Raw genomic sequence first — 21,608 nt, 5'->3', positions numbered from 1 at the left:
CCCTGTTACCTCACTTCAATCAGTGTAGAGGAAGGGGAGGAGACCGGTTGAAGAAGCCTTGAGACAATTGAGACATGGACTGTGTATGTGTGTCATTCAGAGGGTGAATGGGCAAGACAAACAAAAGGGTATGGTAGTAGATGCCAGGTGTGCCGGCTTGTGTCAAGAACTGCTAAGCTGCTGGATTCTTCACGCTCAACAGTTTCCGCTGTGTATCAAGAATGGTCCAACACCCAAAGGACACACCTTGACTTAATAAGGCTGTTCTGAGGGCATCTCAGTATTAGTGTTCCTAATGTTTTGGTATACTCTGTGAATAACCTTTAGCTGAATAGCTATTTATTGAACACCTTTAGTTCCTCAAGGATCGAACATCTCTGGAGAGACCTGCAAATTGCTGTGCATCGACGCTCCCCATTCAACATGACAGAACTTGAGAGGATCTGCATAGAAGAATGGGAGAAACTCCGCAAATACAGGTTTGCCAAGCTTGTAGTGTCATACCCAGGAAGACTCGAGGCTGTAATCGCTGCCAAAGGTGCTTCAACAAAATACTGAGTAAAGTGTCTGAATACTTATGTAAATGCAATATTTAAGTATTTTATTTTTAATAGAAACTGTTTTTGCTTTGCCATTATGGGATATTGTGTATGGATGGATTGGGGGGGGACTATTTAATACATTTTAGAATAAGGCTGTAACGTAACATAATGTGGAACAAGTCAAGAGGTCTGAATACTTCCTGAATACACTGTATGTATGTATATAGATACAGTACCAGTCAAAAGTTTGGAAACACCTACTCATTTATTATTTATTTTTTACTGTTTTCTACATTGTAGAATAATGGTGAAGACATCAAAACTATGAAATAACACATATGGAATCATGTAGTAACCAAAAAAGTGTTGAACATATCATTTCATTTTTGAGATTCTTCAAAGTAGCCACCCTTTGCCTTCATGACAGCTTTGCACAGTCTGATGAGATTACTGTTGATTTTAGAGAAACGTGATTACATCGATTATGATGGGTATATATATTTTATATTTATATTTATATATATTTTTTGTCACGATGGTGACCAATCTAACTCTGGATGGTAACATCATTCTTCAACCAGGGAGTGGATGGTTCCAACTTTATGGTGTAATATGGTTTCCTTTACTTCACAAGGTAGACAGATGGTGACAGTATCAGAGGGTTCTGCCCCCTGAGTGAGGTGTATCTGTTATGTTGTCATGGTAACATAGTGGGACTCAAAGGGGACTTTATAAGGGATGGTGTTGGGCAGGTCACAGGGTCAGAGGTCACAGGGTCAGGGATAGCAGTTGATAACTGATAACAGTATATTCAGTTGATACAGTGAAGCTACTAATTACCACCACTAGATGGAAGCAGAGAGGACATTTTTCTGTATCATTATAATGGGCGTGGTGGTGCATGTTTTTGGTTGTTTTTTGGGGGGGGGGATTTTCTGCTTCTTTCTAAATGACACATATATAAATAATATGTTTAATTCATAATGCATCCTTTTAAACTCTTAAACTGTTGAACATATTTCTTCCTGTCTATTGATTTTCAAATCTCCTGACCCTCATACTATCTGGTCTTGCATCAAATAAACATTTGTTCTGATTATTTTTCATGCTTAGTACAACAACAGTGTGTGTACACATTACTGTTCCCATAATGTAAAGATGAGGACATTGAAAAGGGGACAAAATTGAAGTTTAAAGCTAAATTTAAACTTGCGATTGATACATCATCATGAGAATTACTTTAAATATGTTTGTTTTGTTTTTACAATGGCAGACTGCCCCTTTAATCTCATGAAACTGTCCCAGTATTTTGTTTCTGTACTGCAACAGGACTTAAGCCATATGACTGCAGTGCACTTTGGCATTCATATACAACATTGATTTTGGCATTTGCAAAGACGCGTGACGAGCATCATCTAACACAATTAAAATGAAATGATTCACATGGTCCTTATTTCTCCCTGAAAACCCTCCTTCACACATGTGCACGTTACATATCATCTGTCAGAATTAAAACATGTTCATTTTCCATCTTAAAATGCACAAACATTCATCCTTACCTTGTTTTTCACGCTTTTACTTCCTCTAGTCCCTTCAATCTCTACCCATCCCCACACACACAGACCACACCCCCCCTTTCACACATACCACAGCCCCTCTTTCACACACCCACCCCTCACCCCTCTTTCACACACCCACCCCTCACCCCTTTTTCACACACCCACCCCCTCATTCTCTCATTGGTCTCTCTCCCTCCTTTCCTCTCCCCCCTCCTTCCCTCTCTCGCTCCACCCCTTATGGTGACGAGCCCTGCGATAATGAGTGAGTGTCTGTGTGAAACAGGGTAAGAGAAAGAGACAGAGGAGTAGAAACAGACAGAGGAGGAGAAAGAGACAGAGGAGTAGAAACAGACAGAGGAGTAGAAACACACAGAGGAGTAGAAAGAGACAGAGGAGTAGAAAGAGACAGAGGAGTAGAAACAGACAGAGGAGGAGAAAGAGACAGAGAAGGAGAAAGAGACAGAGGAGTAGAAACAGACAGAGGAGTAGAAAGAGACAGAGGAGTAGAAACAGACAGAGGGGTAGAAACAGACAGAGGAGTAGAAATAGAGAGTAGAAAGAGACAGAGGAGTAGAAAGAGACAGAGGAGTAGAAAGAGACAGAGGAGTAGACAGAGACAGAGGAGTAGAAACAGACAGAGGGGTAGAAACAGACAGAGGAGTAGAAAGAGACAGAGGAGTAGACAGAGACAGAGGAGTAGAAAGAGACAGAGGAGTAGACAGAGACAGAGGAGTAGAAAGAGACAGAGGAGTAGACAGAGAGAGGAGTAGACAGAGACAGAGGAGTAGAAAGAGACAGAGGAGTAGAAAGAGACAGAGGAGTAGACAGAGACAGAGGAGTAGAAAGAGACAGAGGAGTAGACAGAGACAGAGGAGTAGAAAGAGACAGAGGAGTAGAAAGAGACAGAGGAGTAGAAAGAGACAGAGGAGTAGACAAAGACAGAGGAGTAGACAGAGACAGAAGAATAGACAGAGGAGTAGAAAGAGACAGAGGAGTAGAAAGAGACAGAGGAGTAGAAAGAGACAGAGGAGTAGACAGAGACAGAGGAGTAGACAGAGACAGAGGAGTAGAAAGAGACAGAGGAGTAGAAAGAGACAGAGGAGTAGAAAGAGACAGAGACAGAGGAGTAGAAAGAGACAGAGGAGTAGATATAGACAGAGGAGTAGAAAGAGACAGAGGAGTAGAAAGAGACAGAGGAGTAGAAAGAGACAGAGCAGGAACCATAGATGTCTGTGACAGAGCGAGCAGGATCACCATGCACTGAGGAGGGGGATGACTTTAATCAAACCACCTGAATACTGGAATGACTGAAAGAACACAACACTCCTACAACTGAGAATACTACAGTTTATTTGGTGAGTGTAACCAGAGCTAACTCACCATCAGTAGCTACAGGTACAGAGAGATAGTCTAGTAGTTAGTATGACTACACTAGTTATTATTCCAGGTGTCAGTATCAACAGTAGTTAGTTGCCAGAGAGCAGTATTATGGCTAGCAGTGTTAAGGTGTTGTTAATGAGCAACTTTTAATCTGAATTGTACCACTTCCATTCTACCTATTTAGAACAACATATAAACAAACTGTAGATATCGAAAACACAAATATGTAATATCAATCTGGTAGCATTTCCACCCTGGTCCGTTAGACACCCGGCTGCTCTTCTATAAACTGGTTGATAAACTACTGATGACGGAATATAACTCCATTGTAATGAGAACCATGATGTTATGTAATAACTGTTACATGATGCAATAATATCTGCCACTCAGCAGATGCTTTTATCCAAGGTGTACGTGTGGGTGGCCATGGGAATCAAACTCACAATCCTGCCACTCAGCAGATGCTTTTATCCAAGGTGTACGTGTGGGTGGCCATGGGAATCAAACTCACAATCCTGCCACTCAGCAGATGCTTTTATCCAAGGTGTACGTGTGGGTGGCCATGGGAATCAAACTCACAATCCTGCCACTCAGCAGATGCTTTTATCCAAGGTGTACGTGTGGGTGGCCATGGGAATCAAACTCACAATCCTGCCACTCAGCAGATGCTTTTATCCAAGGTGTACGTGTGGGTGGCCATGGGAATCAAACTCACAATCCTGCCACTCAGCAGATGCTTTTATCCAAGGTGTACGTGTGGGTGGCCATGGGAATCAAACTCACAATCCTGCCACTCAGCAGATGCTTTTATCCAAGGTGTACGTGTGGGTGGCCATGGGAATCAAACTCACAATCCTGCCACTCAGCAGATGCTTTTATCCAAGGTGTACGTGTGGGTGGCCATGGGAATCAAACTCACAATCCTGCCACTGTAAACTCACTACACCATGTACAGTGCTGTGTTCCGTCATCTGAACTTCATTGCCAGGCCGTGTACATTTTTCAGTAGCTTGGTGGTAGTTAAAATAGTCAATTAAAATCTAGTTAGTGTTTTCAGTAGTTAATTGCATTATGGGAGAAGTAGGCAAGAATTTATTTTCAGACCTGGAAAATTCTCACTCGAATCATAGTTTTTTTTTAGTTAAATAGGCTAAATTACACGTTCTGTTAACAGAGGACCTCAAAGGGTTTGGTTCTTGCAGTTTGTATAGTATGACATTTCAGATTTACATATGATAATTTTTCACTGAGTATTTAGGATGTAGTTAACTACTTTTTTAGTGTAACTTTAGTTAAGGAAACTATACTGAACAAAAATATAAACGCAACATGTAAAGTGTTGGTTTCATGTTTCATGAGCTGAAATAAAAGATCCCAGAAATGTTCCAAACGAACAAAAAAGCTAACGTCCCTGTTAGTGAGCATATCTCCTTTATCAAGATCATCCATCCACCTGACAGGTGTGGCATATCAAGAAGCTAATTCAACAGCATGAGCATTACACAGGTGCAACTTGGGTGCATTGGAAGAAATCAGCATACCACCCTGCATCCCACTGTTGGCTTTCCTCTGAAGCTAAGCAGGGTTGGTCCTTGTCAGTCCCTGGATGGGAGACCAGATGCTGCTGGAAGTGGTGTTGGGGGTCTGGTAGGAGCCACCCTTTCCCCTGTTCTAAAATGAATATTCCAATGCCCCGGGACATTGCAGGGTGCGGTCTTTTGAATGGGACTTTAAACAGGTGTCATTTTTTTATTTTTTTATTTCACCTTTATTTAACCAGGTAGGCTAGTTGAGAACAAGTTCTCATTTGCAACTGCGACCTGGCCAAGATAAAGCATAGCAGTGTGAACAGACAACACAGAGTTACACATGGAGTAAACAATTAACAAGTCAATAACACAGTAGAAAAAAAAGGGGGAGTCTATATACAATGTGTGCAAAAGGCATGAGGAGGTAGGCAAATAATTACAATTTTGCAGATTAACACTGGAGTGATAAATGATCAGATGGTCATGTACAGGTAGAGATATTGGTGTGCAAAAGAGCAGAAAAGTAAATAAATAAAACAGTATGGGGATGAGGTAGGTGAAAATGGGTGGGCTATTTACCAATAGACTATGTACAGCTGCAGCGATCGGTTAGCTGCTCAGATAGCTGATGTTTGAAGTTGGTGAGGGAGATAAAAGTCTCCAACTTCAGCGATTTTTGCAATTCGTTCCAGTCACAGGCAGCAGAGTATTGGAACGAAAGGCGGCCAAATGAGGTGTTGGCTTTAGGGATGATCAATGAGATACACCTGCTGGAGCGCGTGCTACGGATGGGTGTTGCCATCGTGACCAGTGAACTGAGATAAGGCGGAGCTTTACCTAGCATGGACTTGTAGATGACCTGGAGCCAGTGGGTCTGGCGACGAATATGTAGCGAGGGCCAGCCGACTAGAGCATACAAGTCGCAGTGGTGGGTGGTATAAGGTGCTTTGGTGACAAAACGGATGGCACTATGATAGACTGCATCCAGTTTGCTGAGTAGAGTGTTGGAAGCCATTTTGTAGATGACATCGCCGAAGTCGAGGATCGGTAGGATAGTCAGTTTTACTAGGGTAAGCTTGGCGGCGTGAGTGAAGGAGGCTTTGTTGCGGAATAGAAAGCCGACTCTTGATTTGATTTTCGATTGGAGATGTTTGATATGAGTCTGGACTCTCTGTGGTCACTAAAGATCCCATGGCACTTATTGTAAGAGTCGGGGTGTTAACCCTGGTGTCCTGGCTAAATTCCCAATGTGGCCCTCATGCTGTCACCTTATCACACCCAGCTTATGACTGGCTCATTCATCCCTCTCCCCTGTAACTATTCCCCAGGTTGTTGCTGTAAATGAGAATGTGTTCTCAGTCAACTTACCTGGTAAAAAGTGGCTTATGGTAGATAAATGAACATTCAATTCCCTGGCAACAATGTTGTTTTAGAGAATTTGGGAGTACGTCCAACCGACTTCACAACCGCAGACCACGTGTAACCACGCCAGCCCAGGACCTCCACAACCACAGACCACGTGTAACCACGCCAGCCCAGGACCTCCACAACCGCAGACCACGTGTAACCACGCCAGCCCAGGACCTCCACATCCGGCTTCGTCACCTGCTGGATTGTCTGAGACCAGCTACCCGGACATCTGATGAAACTGAGAAGTATTTATGTCTTTCATAAAGTCCTTTTGTGGGGAGAGACTCATTGTGGTTGGCTGGGTCTGGCTCCTCTGCCCAGTCATAAAATCTATAGATTAGGGCTTTTGAATTTATTTCAATTGGCTGGTTTCCTTATATGAACTGCAACTCATTAAAATTGTTATAATTGTTTTATGTTGCATTTATATTTTTGTTCAGTATACATTTTTCTTAAGGGTAGCTTTAGTGTAGCTTAACCTCTTCCAGTGTGAATAAATTGGTAGCTTGGTAAAACTATACTTTCAGAGTAGCTTCTCCAACACTGCTGCCAGGTTAGGAGAAGTGTGGATGATGGGATGTTACTCCCAGTGGTGATGTCATGTTGTTCCAGAGTGGTGATGTCATGTTGTTCCAGAGTGGTGATGTGATGTTGTTCCAGAGTGGTGATGTCATGTTGTTCCAGAGTGGTGATGTCATGTTGTTCCAGAGTGGTGATGTCATGTTGTTCCAGAGTGGTGATGTTGTTCCAGAGTGGTGATGTGATGTTGTTCCAGAGTGGTGGTGTGATGTTGTTCCAGAGTGGTGATGTCATGTTGTTCCAGAGTGGTGATGTCATGTTGTTCCAGAGTGGTGATGTCATGTTGTTCCAGAGTGGTGATGTCATGTTGTTCCAGAGTGGTGATGTCATGTTGTTCCAGAGTGGTGATGTCATGTTGTTCCAGAGTGGTGATGTCATGTTGTTGTTCCAGAGTGGTGATGTCATGTTGTTCCAGAGTGGTGATGTTATGTTGTTCCAGAGTGGTGATGTCATGTTGTTCCAGAGTGGTGGTGTGATGTTGTTCCAGAGTGGTGATGTCATGTTGTTCCAGATGATGGGATGTTGTTCCAGAGTGGTGATGTCATGTTGTTCCAGAGTGGTGATGTCATGTTGTTCCAGAGTGGTGATGTCATGTTGTTCCAGAGTGGTGATGGGATGTTGTTCCAGAGTGGTGATGGGAGAGTGGTGATGTGTTGTGTTCCAGAGTGGTGATGTCATGTTGTTCCAGAGTGGTGATGTCATGTTGTTCCAGAGTGGTGATGTCATGTTCCAGTGGTGGTGATGTCATGTTGTTCCAGAGTGGTGATGTCATGTTGTTCCAGAGTGGTGATGTCATGTTGTTCCAGAGTGGTGATGTCATGTTGTTCCAGAGTGGTGATGTCATGTTGTTCCAGAGTGGTGATGTCATGTTGTTCCAGAGTGGTGATGTCATGTTGTTCCAGAGTGGTGATGTCATGTTGTTCCAGAGTGGTGATGTCATGTTGTTCCAGAGTGGTGATGGGATGTTGTTCCAGAGTGGTGATGTCATGTTGTTCCAGAGTGGTGATGTCATGTTGTTCCAGAGTGGTGATGTCATGTTGTTCCAGAGTGGTGATGTGATGTTGTTCCAGAGTGGTGATGTGATGTTGTTCCAGAGTGGTGATGTCATGTTGTTCCAGAGTGGTGATGTCATGTTGTTCCAGAGTGGTGATGTCATGTTGTTGTTGTTCCAGAGTGGTGATGTCATGTTGTTCCAGAGTGGTGATGTTATGTTGTTCCAGAGTGGTGATGTCATGTTGTTGTTTTTCCAGAGTGGTGATGTTATGTTGTTCCAGAGTGGTGATGTTATGTTGTTCCAGAGTGGTGATGTCATGTTGTTGTTGCTCCAGAGGGGTGATGTCATGTTGTTCCAGAGTGGTGTCATGTTGTTGTTGTTCCAGAGTGGTGATGTCATGTTGTTCCAGAGTGGTGATGTCATGTTGTTCCAAAGTGGTGATGTCATGTTGTTGTTGTTCCAGAGTGGTGATGTCATGTTGTTCCAGAGTGGTGATGTCATGTTGTTCCAGAGTGGTGATGTCATGCTGTTGTTGTTCCAGAGTGGTGATGTCATGTTGTTGTTGTTCCAGAGTGGTGATGTCATGTTGTTCCAGAGTGGTGATGTCATGTTGTTCCAGAGTGGTGATGTCATGTTGTTGTTGTTCCAGAGTGGTGATGTCATGTTGTTGTTGTTCCAGAGTGGTGATGTCATGTTGTTCCAGAGTGGTGATGTCATGTTGTTCCAGAGTGGTGATGTCATGTTGTTGTTGTTCCAGAGTGGTGATGTCATGTTGTTGTTGTTCCAGAGTGGTGATGTCATGTTGTTGTTGTTCCAGAGTGGTGATGTCATGTTGTTGTTGTTCCAGAGTGGTGATGTCATGTTGTTGTTGTTCCAGAGTGGTGATGTCATGTTGTTGTTGTTCCAGAGTGGTGATGTCATGTTGTTGATGTTCCAGAGTGGTGATGTCATGTTGTTGTTGTTCCAGAGTGGTGATGTCATGCTGCTGCAGAGTGGGTGGATTTATTTAAGTCAACTAACCAGGATGTCTAGCTGTTGATGTACAGGCATGGCATACTAACATGTATTTATTCTGGGTTCTTTATACCGCAATTTGGCAGGAGTGTGTGTGTGTGTACACTGCCTTCAATGCTGATATGCTGACATCTAACCTCTAACTGCGTGCGGAACCCCCCCCCCATCCTATCCCCACCTCACCCCAAATAAACGTGCCATGACACAGGTCTACTGTTGTTATGTTGATTTCATAGTCTTAATGTTTTAATCAATGGCATCTTTAAACCACTGGCTTTCACCCCCTGACTCTGTCTTTGGCATGCCTGACTGTTTTGAACACGCCCTGTCTGTCAGAATTGCACAAGTGCTCAGTCATACCAAGACCTGGTCTGGTATGCAGCTAGGAGATATACTACAGCAACAAGATCTGACATGTTGCTGCCACAGGAGGGAAAACCAAATGTTTTGACAGAGATCAGATCATCCACTGATATTCTACTCCTAATGAAGTGCTAGAGAAAACATGGATATAGAGACAGGAAGTGGTGCTTCAACAGTAGTAGGAGGCTATATATAGTAGAGGGGTGGGATTCATATTCACACACATGTTTTCTCTACTTCTACATCATCAGAGTAAACAGAGACCTAACAGCTGGGGAGAGTTAACAGAGACCTAACAGCTGGGGAGAGTTAACAGAGACCTAACAGCTGGGGAGAGTTAACAGAGACCTAACAGCTGGGGAGAGTTAACAGAGACCTAACAGCTGGGGAGAGTTAACAGAGACCTAACAGCTGGGGAGAGTTAACAACACATGTTTCATTTGCAGTGGGCATTACTGTCAGTCCTCAAAGATTAAATGACTCTACTGTTTGAGATTGGTTGACATTTATATCACGTTTTCTCATCAAAGGAGATATAAAACACCCACAGTCAGTGGATGATCTGATCTCTGTCAAAACAGACCTTTTTAAGGAGTTTTTGAAAATATTTGGTTTTCCCCACTGTGACAACATGTCAAAACATGTCACACACTCCTTCCCTGCTTCCTCGGTAGCCAACAGTAAGAAGTCACGTCATAGAGAGAGATACAGAGTAAGAAAAATACTCACCTTTTACTGTCACACTGCTGTTCTGAGTAGATCTTTTTCCAGTTTGCATATTTCATGTTTTAGGTTATTATATGATTGCACTTTTCCAGGTTACTTGGTACAGTTGCAGACAGTTAGATGGGTCATGATTTACATATTCAGGTTACTTGGTACAGTTGCAGACAGTTAGATGGGTCATGGACACTCAAGGTCATGGACATTTTTACATTGTACAAAGGCAGTGTTTCTCAATCCTGTCCCGGGGACCAAAAGGGGGGCGCACCTCTGCCTACATCCAACCACACACCCAACCTCAATGAAAGGCTTTATGATTAGTAGAATAGAGAGTGTGAGATGTGTAAAAATCTAATGTTTTCAAAGACAAAATAAAACAAATGTTTTGACAGAGATCAGAGATCAGATCACGGACTGTGGGTGTTTTGTTTTTACTTTGATGAGAAAACATGATGAACATTTGAACCAATCTCAAACAGTAGAGTCATTTCATCTTTGAAGACTGACAGTAATGCCCACTGCAAATGAAACATGTGCTGTTAAGGCTCCCCAGCTGTTAGGTCTCAAGTTAACTCTCCCCAGCTGTTAGGTCTCTGTTAACCCTCCCCAGCTGTTAGGTCTCTGTTAACTCTCTCCAGCTGTTAGGTCTCTGTTAACTCTCCCCAGCTGTTAGGTCTCTGTTAACCCTCCCCAGCTGTTATGTCTCTGTTAACTCTGCCCAGCTGTTAGGTCTCTGTTAACCCTCCCCAGCTGTTAGGTCTCTGTTAACCCTCCCCAGCTGTTAGGTCTCTGTTAACTCTCTCCAGCTGTTAGGTCTCTGTTAACTCTCCCAGCTGTTAGGTCTCTGTTAACCCTCCCCAGCTGTTAGGTCTCTGTTAACTCTCTCCAGCTGTTAGGTCTCTGTTAACTCTCCCCAGCTGTTAGGTCTCTGTTAACCCTCCCCAGCTGTTAGGTCTCTGTTAACTCTCCCCAGCTGTCAGGTCTCTGTTAACTCTCTCCAGCTGTTAGGTCTCTGTTAACTCTCCCCAGCTGTTAGGTCTCTGTTAACTCTCCCCAGCTGTTAGGTCTCTGTTAACTCTCTCCAGCTGTTAGGTCTCTGTTAACTCTCCCCAGCTGTTAGGTCTTGGTTAACTCTCCCCAGCTGTTAGGTCTTGGTTAACTCTCCCCAGCTAAGGTCTCTCCCCCAGCTGTTAGGTCTCTGTTAACTCTCCCAGCTGTTAGGTCTCTAGCTGTTGTTAGGTCTCTGTTAACTCTCCCCAGCTGTCAGGTCTCTGTTAACTCTCTCCAGCTGTTAGGTCTCTGTTAACTCTCTCCAGCTGTCAGGTCTCTGTTAACTCTCCCCAGCTGTTAGGTCTCTGGTAACTCTCCCCAGCTGTTAGGTCTCTGTTAACTCTCTCCAGCTGTTAGGTCTCTGTTAACTCTCCCCAGCTGTCAGGTCTCTGTTAACTCTCTCCAGCTGTTAGGTCTCTGTTAACTCTCACCAGCTGTTAGGTCTCTGTTAACTCTCTCCAGCTGTCAGGTCTCTGTTAACTCTCCCCAGCTGTTAGGTCTCTGTTAACTCTCCCCAGCTGTTAGGTCTCTGTTAACTCTCCCCAGCTGTTAGGTCTCTGTTAACTCTCCCCAGCTGTTAGGTCTCTGTTAACCCTCCCCAGCTGTTAGGTCTCTGTTAACTCTCCCCAGCTGTTAGGTCTCTGTTAACTCTCCCCAGCTGTTAGGTCTCTGTTAACTCTCCCCAGCTGTTAGGTCTCTGTTAACTCTCCCCAGCTGTTAGGTCTCTGTTAACCCTCCCCAGCTGTTAGGTCTCTGTTAACTCTCCCCAGCTGTTAGGTCTCTGTTAACTCTCCCCAGCTGTCAGGTCTCTGTTAACTCTCCCCAGCTGTTAGGTCTCTGTTAACTCTCCCCAGCTGTTAGGTCTCTGTTAACCCTCCCCAGCTGTTAGGTCTCTGTTAACTCTCCCCAGCTGTTAGGTCTCTGTTAACTCTCCCCAGCTGTCAGGTCTCTGTTAACTCTCCCCAGCTTTAGGTCTCTGTTAACCCTTCCCAGCTGTTTGGTCTCTGTTAACTCTCCCCAGCTGTTAGGTCTCTGTTAACCCTCCCCAGCTGTTAGGTCTCTGTTAACCCTCCCCAGCTGTTAGGTCTCTGTTAACTCTCTGCAGCTGTTAGGTCTCTGTTAACTCTCCCCAGCTGTTAGGTCTCTGTTAACCCTCCCCAGCTGTTAGGTCTCTGTTAACTCTCTCCAGCTGTTAGGTCTCTGTTAACTCTCCCCAGCTGTTAGGTCTCTGTTAACCCTCCCCAGCTGTTAGGTCTCTGTTAACTCTCCCCAGCTGTCAGGTCTCTGTTAACTCTCTCCAGCTGTTAGGTCTCTGTTAACTCTCTCCAGCTGTTAGGTCTCTGTTAACTCTCCCCAGCTGTTAGGTCTCTGTTAACTCTCCCCAGCTGTTAGGTCTTGGTTAACTCTCCCCAGCTGTTAGGTCTTGGTTAACTCTCCCCAGCTGTTAGGTCTCTGTTAACTCTCCCCAGCTGTTAGGTCTCTGTTAACTCTCCCCAGCTGTTAGGTCTCTGTTAACTCTGCCCAGCTGTTAGGTCTCTGTTAACTCTCCCCAGCTGTTAGGTCTCTGTTAACTCTCCCCAGCTGTTAGGTCTCTGTTAACTCTGCCCAGCTGTTAGGTCTTTGTTAACACACTGCCTGTGTGCTAACCTGCTATCTGTGCTAACCTGCTATCTGTGCTAACCTGCTATCTGTGCTAACCTGCTATATGTGCTAACCTGCTATGTTAAGTGTATCTTCCTTAATTGAAAGATTATTTATTGCTGATATGGAACATGAGTTTCATATGTTTCGAAAACCGTATTGCAACCAATGATTATGGACGTTTCTATAGTTCAAACCGATAAGCAGAGCTCACAGCTGACAACCCTTGGGATAAAGCAGAATGCCTCGTTAGTGCCATGGGTTCTCCAGAGCAAAGTGTGATCATGCTCATCTCTGTCTTCTTCTCTGACTATCGGTGTGTCTCTGAGCGTGTGGACGTGCAGATGTGCATGACTGTGTCTGTCTCACTGACTCACTAAATTAAATCAACTCACTGGTGCAATTACGCAACAATCTCTGTCTTCCAATGAATTAAAATGTTACATTCAATTCAGTTCAAAATCCGTCAAGAGAGAAATTCCAATGATTCCAGCAGCAAATCATTTGTAAAAGTTTGTATGTCACCAGTTCTGGTCAGTCAGTATACAGTTGTCCAAAATAAATAATCCCCATGATAAAACCACACATATATTCCAGTAGGACTAAATGTGTCCACATACATATGTTCTATTTGCTCCTAGCAGAACTTGGCTAGGAGAAGAGACTGTCTCATACTCCCTAAAGAACTTCGCATGTCAAATTTGAAAAAAGCAGCAATATTTCTGTTGTTTGTCCCTCTTGAGCCACCATAGCAACAGCATAGCCAGAAATAGCTGGAAACAGCATGGCCAGAAACACTTCCTCAAAATTAATCTAAGCTAAATCAAGAAATCTGCCATTCATTTTGACTTTTTTACTGAAACGGTCTTAGTTGCGCAATTTTACATTTAGGTAACACTTCATGTTCCCCCACTCCTACTAGGAGTAGTACTGCTGACCAATCACCAAGACTTCAGTTACCTAACCCTAATCCTAACCCTAATCCTAACCCTAATCCTAACCCTAACCCTAATCCTAACAAAAACAAATGGACGTGCACGAACAGCCGAAGACCAAAACTAACAAAAACATCACAAAATGTTACATAATACATGCCCAAACTGTTTCAAATGTAAAGCATACGGTAAGTTTAAGAAACAGCCATCCAAACTTGCAGTAACAGGTGTGAGCAATCAGTTGGCACAGTCATTTTGGTGTTTTTCCCAGTAAGGTTTTGCAAGCAGGATAATGAGGGTTCCAAGCTTTCCAAAACACATGAACAGGAAAAAACTTGGTCCACCCCATCATCAGTGATGAGGATCTTAAAGTTGTTAATACTGTAGATGAATGTAATCACAGTTAATGTCATGAGTCAAGAGCACCCTATTTACAGGCCATAAGTGGATCATTTCATGTAATGGAAAAAATATAGGCCCAGTAGTGGATTTCTGCCCACTACAGTAATGTATGGTACCTGTCTGTCTGTACATGGAAAAGACTCATGGTTAATGTCACCATATGTCACAATGACATTACATGTCACTCATCTAATTTCCCCCTCCCACCTCTTTCTCTCTCGCTCTCTCTCTCTCTCTCTCTCTCTCTCTCTTCTCTCTCTCTCTCTCTCACACTCACTATTTCTCTCTTTCTGTCACCCTTTATCCTTATCTGTGTCTCTCTGTCTCTCTCTCCCCTCCCCCCCCCCTCTCTCTCTTTCTCCAGAGCCATAATGTCTAACTCCTCCTCCTCTGTGGTCTGCCCTTTCTACAACAGCATATATACCACCCATTCATCCCTCTCTTTCCCTCCAGAGCCAAGACCTCCAACTGTCCTCCACTTCCTCATCACTCTCCTCCAGGATGTTCAACTCCTCCTCCTCTGCGTTCTGTCCTCTCCTCCAGACCATGCTGGACCACTCTCTGAACAACAACACGGGGGTCAACCTGGTGGTGGTGTGGGTCCACGGCCTGGTCTCTTGTCTGGGTATCCTGGAGAACGCTCTGGTCCTCTGGGTGGTCGGCTTCCGCCTGCGCCGCCGGTAGGTTGGCTGGTGGTGTGTGGTTGCTGTGTGTGTGGTGGGGGGTTTGTTTGTGTGTGTGGTGGGTGTGGGGGGTTGATGTGTGTGTGTGTGGGGGGTTTAATTGTGTGTGTGGTGGGTGTGGGGGGTTGCTGTGTGCGTGTGGTAGGGGGTTTAATTGTGTGTGTGGTGGGTGTGGGGGGTTGCTGTGTGTGCGTGTGTGTGTGTGGTGGGGTTGCTGTGTGCGTGTGTGTGTGTGTGTGCGTGTCTGTGTGTGGGGGGTTGCTGTGTGCGTGTGTGTGTGTGTGTGTGCGTGTGTGTGTGGTGGGTGTGGGGGGGGTTGCTGTGTGCGTGTGTGTGTGTGTGTGTGTGCGTGTGTGTGTGGTGGGTGTGGGGGGTTGCTGTGTGTGTGTGTGTGTGTGTGTGTGTGTGTGGTGGGTGTGGGGGGGGGGGGGGGTTGCTGTGTGCGTGTGCGTGTGTGTTCACAGAAGGGTTTGGCTCAAATCTAAATGAAGGCAGTCAGTTCAGGAAGCGATTTGAATAAACAATGCAGACATATAAAAACGTTTGAAAGAAAATAACTTCTGCTTTTCACTTTATTGAGGAGTTACTGAAAATAAATGTCATTATTTTATACTATTGAATTGTAATATGAGTTTATTTCCTGAATTGGCTGCTTTTAATTCTACCCTGGTTCACAGGTTGTGTCAGTGTAGTGTTTTCTGCTTAGACAGTGTGTGTGGCGTCCGGAGGGACCAGAATAAGTTGTGATTCCCTTCTTTGTTCTTCACAGGACCGTGGCCTCTGTCTGGGTTCTCAACCTGGCCCTGTCAGACTTCCTGGCTACGCTGACCCTCCCTCTCTTTACACACTACCTGCACTCCTCACACAGCTGGGAGCTGGGAGGTACGCCCATAGACCATATATCAGTCACCGTTAGCGGAGTTGCCAACAACCAGATGCATCCGGTTTTCCGGGATATAGCTAACTCAACCTAACTTCCTTTCCTGCTCAACTCCAGAGGTGGGAACTCCGCTCAGGCATTTTCTATTATAACCTTTATAACCTTTATAACCTTTATAACCTTTATAACCGCTGGGTAGATGTGAACTACTTCTATGTGACGTCCTAACAATAGAGGGTCCCAGATAAAATGGCTGACAAATTCTGCCATTCTGATGACTAGGGGCTTTATGACAACAGCCTCTCCATTGTCGTGTCTATAGGTACGCCTACATTGAAATACATTAACAGCAATACGTAGGAGCTAAACTAGTAAGCCACTGACAGTGTGCATTAAATATGTACAAGATATGTATGACATGGGTATTGGTAATCTACACTACATACACAAAAGTATGTGGACACCCTTTCAAATGAGTGGATTTGGCTATTTCAGCCACACCCGTTGCAGACAGGTGTATAAATTCAAGCACACAGCCATGCAATCTCCATAGACATTTGCAGTAGAACGGACTTACTGAAGAGCTCAACGTGGCAACGTCATAGGATGCCACCGTTCCAACAAGTCAGTGTCAAATTTCTGCGCTGCTAGAGCTGCCCCGGTCCACTGCAAGTGCTGTTATTGTGAAGTGGAAACGTCTTGGAGCAACAACACAAACTCACGGAACGGGACCGCTGAAGTGTGTAGCGCTTAAAAATCGCCTCTGGAAGCCACATCAGCACAAGAACAGTTCATCAGGACCTTCATGAAATGCGTTTCCATGGCAGAGCAGCCGCACACAAGCCTAAGATCACCATGAACAATGCCAAGCATCGGTTGGAGTGGAGTAATGCTCGCCGCCATTGGACTCTGAAGCAGTGGAAATGCTTTCTCTAGCCTGATGAATCGTGATTCAACATCTGGCAGTCTGACGGGCGAATCTGGGTTTGGCAGATGGAAGGAGAGCACGACCTTCCCCAATGCATAGTGTAATCTTTAAAGTTGTTAGTGGATGAGGAATAACGGTCTGAAGCTGTTTTTCATGGTTCTGGCTGGGCCCCTTAGTTCCAGTGAAGGGAAATCTTAACGCTACAGCAAAAAATTACATTCTAGACAATTCTGTGCTTCCGACTTTGTGGCAAAAGTTTGGGGAAGGTCCTTGCCTGTATCAGCATGACAATGCCGCCATGAGAGAGGAGGATGTTATAGCAGCAAATAGGGAACCAACTCCATATTGATGCCCATGATTTTGGAATGAGATGTTTGATGAGCAGGTACCCACATACTGTTGGTCATGTAGTGTATAGAGAGATATGTTAGATTAATAGTGCATGTGTCACATTTTTAATTTAACGTTTATTTAATAGGCAAGTCAGTTAACAACAAATCATATTTACAATGACGGCCTCCACCAGCCAAACCCTCCCTTAACCCGGACAACACAGGGCCAATTGTGTGGAGCCCGATGGGACTCCTGTTCACGGCTGGTTGTGATACAGCCCGTTATCGAACCCAGGTCTTTAGTGACGCCTCTAGCACTGCGATGCAGTGCCTTAGACCGCTGCGCCACTCAGTCCCACATGAGTTACACCATTGTTGTTTACTATACAGCAGCACTGTTTTCCCTTCGGGAACAATAAAGTTGATCCTATCCTCTAGGTCCGCTGTGTATGGCCCAGTCCTCAGTCTTCTTCCTCAACATGTTTGTGTCAGCCTTCCTCCTGGCGGCCATTTCTCTGGACCGCTGTCTCCTGGTGGCGCGGCCCGTCTGGAGCCAGAACCACCGCTCCATCAGCGCCGCCTGGAAGGTTTTACTTTCTGTTTTGTTACGTCATTAGTTCTGTTACGTCATTAGTTCTGTTACGTCATTAGTTCTGTTACGTCATTAGTTCTGTTACGTCACTAGTTCTGTTACGTCACTAGTTCTGTTACGTCACTAGTTCTGTTACGTCACTAGTTCTGTTACGTCATTAGTTCTGTTACGTCATTAGTTCTGTTACGTCATTAGTTCTGTTACGTCATTAGTTCTGTTACGTCATTAGTTCTGTTACGTCATTAGTTCTGTTACGTCATTAGTTCTGTTACGTCATTAGTTCTGTTACGTCATTAGTTCTGTTACATCATTAGTTCTGTTACATCATTAGTTCTGTTACATCATTAGTTCTGTTACGTCATTAGTTCTGTTACGTCATTAGTTCTGTTACGTCATTAGTTCTGTTACGTCTGTTATTAGTTCTGTTACATCATTAGTTCTGTTACATCATTAGTTCTGTTACGTCATTAGTTCTGTTACATCATTAGTTCTGTTACATCATTAGTTCTGTTACATCATTAGTTCTGTTACGTCATTAGTTCTGTTACATCATTAGTTCTGTTACATCATTAGTTCTGTGACGTCATTAGTTCTGTTTTGGTACGTTGATGATGTGATTATATAGTGTATTATGATGACCTGTGAGTGTTTCCAGTGTCTCTGTGTTACATCATTAGTTCTGTTACATCATTAGTTCTGTTACATCATTAGTTCTGTTTTGGTACGTTGATGATGTGATTATATAGTGTATTATGATGACCTGTGAGTGTTTCCAGTGTCTCTGTGTTACATCATTAGTTCTGTTTTGGTACGTTGATGATGTGATTATATAGTGTATTATGATGACCTGTGAGTGTTTCCAGTGTCTCTGTGTTTAATCATCAATAGGGTGTTGCCCGTTGTTGTAATATTGTAGACACTTTAATAATAACTATGTCTAAAGTGCATTAGGCAGAAGACACGTTTCTGTTAGACATCAATGCACTGGACAATGTAGTCATCTTCTAATCTCCTTTCTCTTCTTCCAAGGTGTGTGCTTTGGGCTGGTTGTGGGCGGCGGCCAACACCTTCCCTTACTTCCTGTTCCGGGCGGTGACGGAGAAGACGGACGGAAGGAAGCTCTGCTACCACCATTTTGGATTGTACTCGTCGCCAGGGATGCTGGAGAGGGACTGTAGGGTACGGCAGGCGGCGACCGCCGTGTCCAAGACGCTCCTGGCTTTCCTACTCCCCCTAGTGGTGATTGCAGGGAGCTACGCCCTCTTTGGCATCAGTCTGAGCCAGAGGAGGAAGAGGAGGAGGAATAACAGCAGTAGTAGACTCACTGGGGCTTTGATTGTTACCAACGTGGAACGTAGAGAGTCAAAACCCAACACAAACACCAAAAGCTCCACCCCCAACCCAAAAGGCTCCACCCCTACCTCCGTCAAATTGTCTTCTAGACGGACCGAGCCCGGCCTATCCCGTGGCTTCACCAAAATGGTGACATCAGTCATCGCGACGTTTGCCCTCTGCTGGGCGCCTTATCACGTGTTCTGCCTCATTGAGGTTGCCGCCCAGTACTGGCCGACCAAGGTCGTGTTGGTGGAGGTGGGGTTGCCAATAGCGACGACCTTTGCCTTCCTAAACCCGGTGTTAAACCCGGTGCTATACGCGTTCAGCTGTCCCAACTTCTGCGTCCGGATCAGACAGAGTCTGGGGGCGCTGATGGAGGGACTGGTGGAGGAGGGAGGGATGGGTGGAGTAGGAGAGGGGGGGCTGGGGTTGAGTATCAGGAAGGGGTGGAGGAAGGGAAGGGGGAGCCTGGGAGGGAACTCATTATCGTCACCAAGCTGTCTGGGAACTCCAGGGTCTCCGCATCTCCAGGTAGATCATCTGCCCTCCATCAACCACAACTTCAAAGCCAGTTGTGGAGACCTGGAGCAAGGAGAGGACCCTCTGAACTGACTATATACTGTGAATGAGAAAATGTTGTTGACATCAACTGAGATAATAAGAATCCCCTCTGTTGTTCTGCTGGCCTCCAGGAGTCCTTCCTGTGCTGTATATTACTACATCCTGTCCTATTGTTTAACTGTTCCTCAATAACTGTCCGTGTTTAACTAGTTGTTTCTCTTTAACTTGAATTCAATTTTTTTTGTGACCGTTTATAGAATATTAATATGATAACAAAATGATCTGGCACTTCACAAAGAGTTCATTCTCTGACATCGTTTTGGTGGAAATTGTGTGTGTGTGTGTTCTTGAAAGCAGTTGTCTATCAATAAAGAAATCAATCAAAATGTGATTATAAATCCCTTTTTACATCAGCAGTTTCACTCTCCAGAGTTGTCTGATTTCTGTATTTATACTGTGTATGACGCTGTTGACTGTGTTGACTGTGTGTCTGTATTCTGTCTGTGCATTGTCTGTTGTCTGTATCTATACTGTGTATGACGCTGTTGACTGTGTTGACTGTGTGTCTGTATTCTGTCTGTGCATTGTCTGTTGTCTGTATTTATACTGTGTATGACGCTGTTGACTGTGTTGACTGTGTGTCTGTATTCTGTCTGTGCATTGTCTGTTGTCTGTATCTATACTGTGTATGACGCTGTTGACTTTGTGTCTGTATTCTGTCTGTGCATTGTCTGTTTTTATACTGTGTATGACGCTGTTGACTATGTTGACTGTGTGTCTGTATTCTGTCTGTGCATTGTCTGTTGTCTGTATCTATACTGTGTATGACGCTGTTGACTGTGTTGACTGTGTGTCTGTATTCTGTCTGTGCATTGTCTGTTGTCTGTATCTATACTGTGTATGACGCTGTTGACTATGTTGACTGTGTGTCTGTATTCTGTCTGTGCATTGTCTGTTGCTGGCTGCACTTGGCCACTAAGTCACATTCTGGGTTTGTGTTAATGTTCTTGGCAAATAAAGTCATTGTGATTGTATGACATCCAGAGAGCAGTAGATACATAAAAGTAGGACCTGTCACATCCCAGACCTCTACTTTCAGTTCACACAGCTGACCCTTTCATCATATGTCAACACCATTGGTTGTGATGCATTAAATGTATGATCCTCTTTAGCTTCTACCTGTTTCATCCTGCAATTGCTTTCTGCTGAACCTCTAGGTCATGTAAAATCATGTAAAAACCTGTTTTGATAAGGTATTGAATTTGGCCTTTACTACTAAAGCCTATGGAAACACATTGAAAAATACATTCATTGTGTCAAACCAGAAGGTTTTAATGTGTCTGTCCTATATCTAGGAGATATAAGAACGCTCAGGAAATACAGGACCAGCCACATGTTTGGACACACCTACTCATTCCAGGGTTTTTATTTATTTGGACTATTTTCTACATTGTAGAATAATAGTGAAGACATGAAAACTATGAAATAACACATATGGAATCATGTAGTAACCAAAAAAGTGTTAAACAAATCAATATGTATTTTATATTTGAGATTCTTCAAAGTAGCCACCCTTTACCTTGATGACAGCTTTAGACACTTGGCAAAGAGTCCAGTTTTTGGGATGTCTTCTAGTCTGATAAACAACGCTGTAGCTCTGCTATTTTCCACCTCAGATGTGAAAGGCCGGTACAGGATTGAGACGTATTCCAAACCCCCGATATGTCTAGTTTAAACTGAAAGATTTTGATGGGGATTTTTGCATTATGTTCAATAGATACTTCATCAATACTATCGCTTCTCCGCCTCGCTCTCTCCGCCTCTCTGTCTCTCTCTGCCTCTCTCTCTCTGTCTCTCTCTGCCTCTCTCTCTCTGTCTCTCTCTGCCTCTCTCTCCACCTCGCTGTCTCTCTCTGCCTCTCTCTGTCTGCCTCTCTGTCTCTCTCCACCTCTCTGTCTCTCTCAGCCTCTCTGCCTCTCCAGCTCTCTTCCTTTCTCTTTCCCTCTACAAGTATTGCACCATTGAGGGAATAGGGCCATTTAGGACACAGGCAGACAGAGAGTGGAATCTCTAATCCCTGTGGAGTCGAGCCAGGTCAACACGACACAGAACCATGTTCACTCCACTCTGCTTTCACCCAGTATGGACAGATTATATTTCTCTCTCTCTCTCTCTC

General features: G+C 44.3%; 2 protein-coding genes across 4 annotated transcripts in view; one reads left to right on the top strand and one right to left on the bottom strand.

Moving 5' to 3' along the window:
• Positions 1-2,189, bottom strand: part of LOC135561783 (von Willebrand factor A domain-containing protein 7-like) — a 53,731-nt gene extending 51,542 nt beyond the window's left edge. Inside the window, exon 1 of the mRNA XM_065003620.1 lies at positions 2,102-2,189. The gene's annotated coding sequence lies outside the window, so the exon portion shown is untranslated. The remainder of the gene's footprint in view (positions 1-2,101) is intronic.
• A 216-nt stretch (positions 2,190-2,405) lies between these two features.
• On the top strand, positions 2,406-20,522 carry LOC135561782 (prostaglandin D2 receptor 2). 3 transcript variants are annotated; one of them, XM_065003617.1, is made up of 6 exons: positions 2,406-3,456; positions 6,444-6,665; positions 14,575-14,801; positions 15,574-15,686; positions 17,383-17,531; positions 18,566-20,522. In XM_065003617.1, the coding sequence occupies exons 3-6, from the start codon at positions 14,623-14,625 to the stop codon at positions 19,481-19,483; spliced, it is 1,359 nt and encodes a 452-aa protein (XP_064859689.1). In that variant the 5' UTR covers positions 2,406-3,456; positions 6,444-6,665; positions 14,575-14,622; the 3' UTR covers positions 19,484-20,522. The 3 variants fall into 3 exon arrangements, with proteins under 3 accessions (XP_064859689.1, XP_064859690.1, XP_064859691.1); XM_065003618.1 differs by lacking the exon at positions 6,444-6,665; XM_065003619.1 differs by lacking the exons at positions 2,406-3,456; positions 6,444-6,665 and having other exon boundaries at positions 12,990-14,801.
• The last annotated feature ends 1,086 nt before the right edge of the window (positions 20,523-21,608 follow it).

This window comes from Oncorhynchus nerka, linkage group LG18, assembly GCF_034236695.1.
Source record: "Oncorhynchus nerka isolate Pitt River linkage group LG18, Oner_Uvic_2.0, whole genome shotgun sequence".
Taxonomy (NCBI): Eukaryota; Metazoa; Chordata; class Actinopteri; order Salmoniformes; family Salmonidae; genus Oncorhynchus; species Oncorhynchus nerka.
This window is presented reverse-complemented; position numbering and strand designations above follow the sequence as displayed.